General features: G+C 35.7%; 1 protein-coding gene across 2 annotated transcripts; it reads left to right on the top strand.

Annotated features, from left to right (window-relative positions):
• The first annotated feature begins 458 nt into the window (after positions 1–458).
• Positions 459–7,985, top strand: LOC113684331 (STAM-binding protein). Of its 2 annotated transcripts, XR_016184697.1 has the most exons (12): positions 459–967; positions 1,443–1,507; positions 2,203–2,278; positions 2,737–2,838; positions 3,342–3,673; positions 4,030–4,073; positions 4,237–4,361; positions 5,037–5,174; positions 5,937–6,049; positions 6,373–6,441; positions 6,750–6,852; positions 7,509–7,985. XR_016184697.1 is itself a non-coding variant. In XM_027201683.2 (11 exons), the coding sequence occupies exons 1-11, from the start codon at positions 842–844 to the stop codon at positions 7,575–7,577; spliced, it is 1,293 nt and encodes a 430-aa protein (XP_027057484.2). In that variant the 5' UTR covers positions 459–841; the 3' UTR covers positions 7,578–7,985. The 2 variants fall into 2 exon arrangements, 1 of the variants encoding a protein (XP_027057484.2); XM_027201683.2 differs by lacking the exon at positions 6,373–6,441.
• The last annotated feature ends 875 nt before the right edge of the window (positions 7,986–8,860 follow it).

Here is an 8,860-nt window from a genome sequence, read left to right as displayed (position 1 = left end):
TCATCCAAAATCAGCCACTGCTGAAAACAATTTACAAAACGCCTCCGATTATATCATACAAAAGAGGTAAATCGCTCAAAGACATACTCGTCAGAGCGAAGCTTTAGTTAAAGGCTTTTGCGTCGCAAACGTAAAACCACACGGGGGAGTCTGTGTAGGCCTGTCTATGACCTTTTCGAATCAGTTATGTAGAGTCCACCGGTAATGACATTAAAAAGCTGATCTCAAATACTGCTCCGGAAAGTACAAAAGTGTTAAAAAGCGTCATATTATCTTTTTCTTTTCTCTTTTCTACCATTTATGATTTCATATTTGGATTGCAACAATTTTAGAGGTCAATTTGATTCGTCGTCCTTTCATATGTGCCATAACATGCCAGTATTTAGGGCATACCGGTTGGCACAGTACAAATAACAATCTGATGAGCTAAAAACCACCCCTGAAGCGGCCAACCTCTCATTTTGAAATCTTATTTTGAGAGCACAGCAATCTTTAAGGAAGAAAGGAAGAGAAAATTCTTTGCTTTCTAACTTTTCTTTGTTTGAACAATGAATTGATTTGTAAAAATTGAAAGTCTTAAAGAGCGAAGAAAGCGAAAAAGCAAAACAAAAGTGTAGATTTTGTATTGATTTTTGACGCGTGTAGGATTGTGTCGGACATTTCGCTAGATGTGTAAGCATACAAACGATCGAGTCATATACACAGGCCACCCCCCTACCAAGGACAATTATTTTAAATAACAGTCCCACTCGAGTTTGCTCGCGTCAGCTCGTGCGACATTTATGAAGTATCAAAAAGTATAAAGAGTGACCTAGAGTACAGTGGGTAAGAAAATATCAAGATGGCGGACGAGCGCGATCCAGCCGAGAGAGTGCGGAGACTTGTCCAATACGCTGGGCAAGTTGAGGTTGATAATAGCATAGAACCTAAGAAATACTTCAGATCTGGTGTAGAAATGGAGCGAATGGTAAGAATTATTTGCCAGGTGATGGGATACGAAATGGATTGCATTGATGTTTGTTGCAACAATTTTTTTTATCAACAGTCACATCTTGGCGTACTCTGTGGTTGCTTCTTTTTTATCATGCATCATAGCCTCTGTATCTATTTTTCTTCGAAACGAATTAGCCTTGTATGATTAATTGCAAATAATAATAGCTTCCGATTTTTCTTTCTGATCGGCCGCCAAATCTTGCGAAGTAAAGCCTTACAGTAACTTGCATTATGTCATTTGCTAAATAAAGAATTGACGCAAGCTTCGTGGAAAGCTGCTTAAGGCATTGTCATTTTAGCACAGATTTATCTTTTATTTGATGGCTTATTACCCTCAGAAGACTCTCAAATCCAAAATTAAACTTATGGGTTTAATTCAGTCATACACACTTGTGATTGTTGTTGTTGCTGTTCATGTGGCCTTTCTTAAATTTTCTAACATCTCGTAGGCAAGGATATATCATGATGAAGGAAATCTGGAAAGTGCATTTATTTTGTATTCAAAATTCATCACGTAAGTAGATGATTAATACCCTGGAAAAAAACACGATTTTGGAAAGAAGTCATTTATTTAATTCTTCAATTTCTTCTTAAAATCTTGCTGCTGACAAAATTGAACCCTAACATGATAAAGGAAATAGGGAAGTGGCTTTAAGAGTGATGTAAGCCAAGCGCAGAGACCAGGTACTTACAGTTAAGTCATTTTAGTACCTGTAGCACAGAGAGAATAGGAGATTTTTCATTCTTATTGGATGGGATACTGCTCCACAAGGGGTGATCACTGACAGTTGAGTGGCACCGTAACCCCTTACACTCTACCATTAGTACGCATATTCTCCATGCTGCTCTCTATAATTTTACTATACATTTCCTAAGGTGCTGACAAGGAGAATTTTTTAAACAATCAAGAGCTTCTTTAGTTGGTGATCATTCCCTTTGTTATCATGGCCTTAATGTTTGATTCGACATGGAATGGAGAAATTAGATGCTGGTCACTCTTAGAAGTTAAAGGGTTAACATATAGTTCTAGGTGGAGTGGGACTGCAAGAGTTGAGTGTGTTGTCCTGAACACAAGGATGACAAGAAAGCTGCCATTTATTTAGTACCTATCCACACAAAAGTGATAATTGCTATCAATGAGAATGATTTTGTGTAATGTTAAGTGTCCTGTACAGGGATTGTTAATTGTGTATCTCTATTTGGAATTAGATTGTTTGTGGAGAAACTTCCTTCACATCCAGAATATGCCAAGGCAGCACCAGGAGACAAAGCAACAAATAAAAAGGTATATAATACTTTTAGTAAAAACCCATTGATACCTGAGCACTTAGAAAAAAGACAGACAAAGAGTATCGCAGTGAAAGGAGTGAATCTAGGGGTACAGCTGATTGTGTTGTGTTGTGGTATAACATTGATAATTTGTAGAACCATGTATTTCCATGAGTACACATATGTATAGGCAGTATCCAGTCTGTTGTGCTTGATAATCCCTTTGTTCATATGGTACCTTCTATATTTTTAACTCATCATAACACCATTCAGTCATCATGCTTAAAAACTAATAATAGTTTGAAATAAAAGAATGATATACTTTTCAGCAATAATTGCACATAATGTATGGTCACCAAACATGCATGAAATTTCAAAAGTTCTTCCTGCTTGGTCTGTGATGTAGAAGTTGAATCTCCATGAAATTATGATTGTGAGTGCTCAATGACATGATTGTATGATTGTCATATTCAGAGCCTCAGAAGAGTATTTGGTGAAGCTGAGGAATTAAAAGGAATTTTAAAGGGAAAGTATCAGAAGGAATATGAACAGTTAATGGTTGAAGAGGCTAGAAAGGTGAGGAAAAAAATATCAGTTCTTTCATATAGTTCCTCTTTATAATATTACCATTAGAATTGTTGTCATTTTGTTTGGCTTGTTAAATTTATTTTTAAATTGTATTAACCCTTTAACTCCCATGAGTGACCAAGACAGAATTTCTCCTTACAACATCAATACAATATCAACTAGATAAGTGATGAGAATAAAGAAAAATATCAATTTGGTGATAATTAGTTGATTGAATACTAAATTCGCTGAACTAACATTATAAGAATTGTATGGTTGATGGTGAGAAGAATTACAAATTTGATCTGGGAGTTAAAGGGTTAACGTAACAATCCACACAAAAGAAAAATTCATAACACTGTGACCAGTTATCAGGAGAACTAATAACATTGTGGAAGAAAAAAAAATACTATGGTTTCAAGGGGGCATAATTACCTGTTAGTATTGTTTATGTCATATTGAACAGTTAGAATTCTTTTATATCATGCAAATGCATTTCTTTCTGTTTAAAGAAAGAAGAGGAAGAAACCAAAAGAAAAGAGTTTGAGAAAAGGGAAGCTGAAGAAAAAGCACGAAAAGCACAGGCAGCACAGCAAATAGCACCACAGCATAACAACACATCAAGGCCTCATACAGAGACCCCAAGTGTTACTCCAAGTGCACCGCCACTGATTGAGGATTATCTTGCCCCACCCACCTCCTATCAGGAGTCATCTGGCAGTCCAAATTCAATAGTGGGTAATAATCAGCGTGAACATGGCACCCCTAGTGACAACAATCAAACACATAGCACAATGCCATCACCACCTAGCTACTCATCACTCTTCTCTGTACAAACACCAAGGTATGAGAAAAGGATTGTAGTGTTTTTCTTAAATTGTTCAGGCTAAAATTACCATACAATTATGTAGATATTTATGAGGCAAGATGGCTAAAGGTTGTTGTTTTATAAAACTGTTCAGGCTTAAGTTACCACACAATTATGTAGATATTTATGAGTCAAGATGGCAAAGGATTGTTGTGTTTTTGTAAATTGTAAGACTTAAGTTACCATCTACATGTAATTCAAATAATTTTGAAGCAAGACCAAATAGGACAGTATATGGCTTTTTTTCACAAATCTCACTTACCCTTACCAACTTAATAATTATGCAAGTAATAGTTGGTTAGATAATTTTGCATTGAATATTCCATCTGTAGTGTCCCAACAATTGACAGGTCCACCAAACCAGTCATGTCTGCAGGTTAGTTAAACTGTCTGACTACCTTTGTTCAGGAAAACCATAATTTTGGTGATTAATATAATTCTAACTGCACTAATTCAAGGTGCCTCACATGTAGTAATCATCCAATGGCCAAGAGCTGACAATTTTGAAACTTGCTGATTCTCTCCTGATTTGTGTTAAGATGCGTCATCAAGTGGCCTCAGAAAAATGCATGTTCCAGCAGAACTCATCAGTCAGTTCCTACGTCTGGCATCTAACAATACAAGGAAAAACCTTGAAACCTGTGGCATTCTAGCAGGCCGACTTGTGAGTACAACTTTTCTTCAAAAGCCTTCAAGCCTGTAATTTTCAGGAACTTTGAAGGATTTCCACAAACTCCTAAGCCATGATTTATGGATATACTTTCCCATACTTCTCATAAACAGCTGCAGTTGTTCTGCTAGTCAATATTATCTGGGAGCAGGTTCTTATTGGTGCTGTGACACATTTAAGCCCAGCACCTGCTAAGACTCTTACCCAGTCATCTCTTTCAATGATGATTATGGATTCTTTTAAGTATTTGCAATGTCTGCTGTTACTCAGCACCTTGAAAGATCAAACTCCAGTATCTCAGATTTCAAAATTTTCAATGATAACACCCTAACCTTAAATTCTGGTGAGAGACCACATCAGAATTTTTCCTTATGATTTTCATACCATATCAAGCAGACAAATGATGAGAATAAAGAAAATCAGACAATAATTAGTTGATCCAATATCAACTCCTCCAAACTAACATCATAAAAATTATGTGGAACACAGTTAGGAGAATTACCAATGAGATCTTAGGAGTAAACTTGGGTTAAGCTGAACCAATCATTTGTAAAACGCTTCACCCACACCTTACCAAATAAAAGCCCTCTTATTAGTTTTTATTATAAAGTTTATATAATTCTACTCAATTAATGTAAAACTGTATCTTGTCTCATTTTATTTGTACAGCAAAGCAACATGTTCTGCATTACTCATTTGTTGATCCCCAAGCAAACCTCAACATCAGATTCCTGCACAACTCTGAATGAGGAGGATCTGTTTGATTATCAAGATTCTCACAATCTAATTACATTGGGTTGGATACATGTAAGTTGCCATCTAATGTAGGAGGTTACATGTAACTTCTTACATCTCTTCTCACTTTTGTCAATAATGCAAGAAACACTGAGTTACAGAGTGGGAAGGACATGGAAGGGTTAAGGATTTCCATCTTTTCGTTCTGTGTTCACCCTACCCATACTACCCATTACTTTTAACTCCACCATCCTGATCTATTTTTTACAAAAGCCTGCAGATTATACAATTAACAATTGGTTCATACGCCAGCATGCGTTCATCAAGATATGAAGCACGTGGGAAGTTTGGAGAGCATGAAAGATGTGTAAGAGTTGCTCGAGGCATAGCCAAGAGCAACTCTAGCTTCTTGAGTGCCCTCCAAACTTCCCAAGTGCTTCATATCTCAATGAACACACAGATGACATATGAACCAATTGTTTTATAACATTTTCAACCCCATGGAAAATTTTTTTTCTCAAGGGATTTGTTTGCAGACATCATGAGTGTGCACAATAGGAATATGAAGCACGCTTGTGCAATTGAATTTGATTAGACAAATTTACCAGCTATGTTATAATATAGATTAGCAAAGTTTCATATTGTATGATTTCCTTCTGGCTGTCAACCCCCTTAAACAATCTTCTCTCTCTTCTGTATCACCTTCTCCCTAAGCCTCCCTTCATGTAATGAATGAATCACAAGATGAAAGGTTAATTTGGGTGGAGAACTTAACTTTATATTTAATTGACTACCACAGTACCTAATCATTTTAAAATCTGATTCGTGAACCAGACACACCCATCACAGACAAGCTTCATGTCCAGTGTTGATCTTCACACCCATTGCAGTTATCAGCTTATGATGCCAGAAGCAATTGCTATTGTGTGTGCTCCGAAGTTTGATGAGTAAGTAGGGTATTATGTGTTCAAATTATGTTATCAGGCATATTGTTTACTTGGTGGTATTTTTTGTGGTACAGATTTATCCTGGTTTCAGTTTTAAGTTTCTTGTCTTACTCAGAATTATCTATGTAATGCTTGAACAGAATTAAAAATGTATAATTTAACCAAGAATAAAATCATTTAAATGTGTGACTAATAAATATTTCTGCAGTTGCCAAATTCCTCACCTAACAGAGGCATACTGTAATACATTTTAATTATTTAATAATGATAATAATAATAATAAAAATAATAATGATAATAATAATAACAGTATCTTTTGATAGAGGGTAACAATTGACTGTAAGACATTGAAGCATTTTGATAAAACCAAAGCCCTCAAGTAATCACAATGAGTAAGTGAGCAAGAGTGAATTTATTGAATTGCAAATTGTCTGCTCTAAGGTTATCAATAACAGACTGCAAACTTAACACCACAATTAAATGAAAGGCCACAACTACCTCGCATGGCACATCCTGCATGTCCATGCAAGTGTGAAGCTTGCAGTGTTGCTCTTTTCTGTTATAAACCAGCTCTCCAGTGACAAAAGTCTCATTGTTAGATAATTGGCCAATACATTTTCTAACAAAATGTTTCCCCTACACAGTTATACAGTGCTGTTCAATTTCTGGTTCACTAATGCATGTGCTGTGCATTTTCCAGGACTGGTGTGTTTTCTCTCACCCCAGATTGTGGTCTTCAATTTATTTTGAATTGTAAAAAGTCAGGATTTCACCCACATCCCAAAGAGCCTCCACTATATGAGGTAAGAAATATTCCTGAGTACGAGGTGAAACTGAGCTTTTGTACAAGTTATGCCAACCCAAAGTTACTCTACCACCTGTCCATTTTCACCAACATCACCCCAAGTTACTTAAGATGCTGTAGGATTTTAATAGACTGTTATGAAAGACAATGTTAGGGTACTGGGCTGGGTTGTTCTATGCATGATTAACATAACCCGCTGCAAATTTTTAATTCAGTTTAATGGCCTTGCAAAGGTATTATTCCTTTTTTTCTTTTGTTTCCTTTTAGTTCTAAGTCATATTGAAATAAAACCCAACAAAACCTTAGCTTTTAAACACGTTCATATACAGGAGAAATTAAAGCCATGATTAACTTTTAACCCTAGATTAAAGTTAAACCCCTTTCGAACAACCCAGCCCTGGTCTCTAAATACGACTGTCTGGTTTGTGCACTGTGTTCTAATGGGCAGGACATTTCTCCCTCACACTTCCTAACTAGTCAATCAGCATGCATAAAAAGCACCATTCACTTGAGTGGTATATACCTATAAGATTTATTTCCTACCCAGCTCATACATGTAGTTAAGAGCTCTTTGCAGTCAAACCATTTAGTTATGCAGAGGTTCCCAGTACTTCCCAATGTTTCAGTCATTAATACAAACTGTTTTTCTTTTAGGAGAGTTCACATATATTATGGGACAAGGTTGCAAGAGTGGATGTTGTTGACTTAAGATTTAAAAAATAGAAAGATATCAGCTTAAACTTGCCACTGAAACTATAATTTTCAATTGCCAAACAAACTGTCAAAATGTAACAAAGTATAAAGGTAACATAGTGGAAGAGAAAATTTCAGTTTAGAACACAAAACAGTAGTTAACCACTATGAGCAAAGTGGAGGTGGCTAATGGTGGTTTATACAGTGAGGTAGTTCCTGTTTACTAGCCACCAATACTGAGGGAATAGTTGTTTTAGTGTTTATTAAAACAGTGATATAGTATGGCACAAAAATGCGATTTTCACTCCCTTAGTACTGCTGCAATTACAATATTTTTGGGTGCAAGTCTCTGGTGAGTCGCTTAGAGTTGAGTAGTAAAGGATATTCAGAGTTTGAGATATTCAGAGTTTGAGTGGCCAATTACAGCATGCCTTCAAGAGTTTGAGTGGCCAATTACAGCATGCCTTCAAGGTTATCTACTGTTTTAGTATACTACATAACATCTTTATCAAATGCAGTACTTCCATATTTTATTTCAGCATTGTACAATGAAATGATGCTTAAAGAACAAGGGGGAGATTAACATTAAAATGAGACTTATTACATAGGTTATCACACCATTTCTATGCTTAACTATGAATGAACACACTCAAACAAAGAAACTGATTTCATCAGTACTTTTAATAGTTTTCACATTCTTATTTGCACTTGAATACTAACACTTATAAATCTGTTTAAACTACTTCTAAACTTGTTTCAAAGTGCACAATGAACTTATTTTATTACTATAACTTTCAATAAATAGTAATGTAAAAATTGGAAATTGTGTCTGCAAAAAGTGTCAAGGTCCTTTAAGTAAACATTTTGACCTGAATGTATTTAAAGTTCACACTGAGTTAGGAAAAATTAATAACCTTTAAGGTTTTAGTAAATCAATTTGATGTATGTACATTCATGTATCGATTATATAATTATTAATTCAATTGAAATAAATAAATTCTTAGGCATGGTAGCCTGCAGAATAAGTGATTTGTTGCCTTAGTCAGTAAGTCAAGGGAAAAAAGCACAAGGCAAGCAAGAAGTACAAGTGTGATTTACATGCAAGAGGAAGAGTGAGAAAAAGAGAGATAGAAAGTAAGTTTTCTTAACACCCATCCTCTCCCAAGTGGCTCTCTCTCTGTCTTGGTTGCCTTGTGCTAACCTCTGCTCACCCGCAAAGGCCAAAAAAAGTTGCCTGTTCCGTAGGTGAAAGGCATTGTGACCTTGAAAGTAATTATTCAAATTAAGACATCTGCTACTATCTAAATAAGTCT

Source organism: Pocillopora damicornis, chromosome 3, assembly GCF_964200805.1.
Source record: "Pocillopora damicornis chromosome 3, jaPocDami1.2, whole genome shotgun sequence".
Classification (NCBI taxonomy): Eukaryota; Metazoa; Cnidaria; class Anthozoa; order Scleractinia; family Pocilloporidae; genus Pocillopora; species Pocillopora damicornis.
The sequence above is the reverse complement of the archived record's forward strand: the minus strand, read 5'-3'. Positions and strand labels throughout refer to the sequence as shown.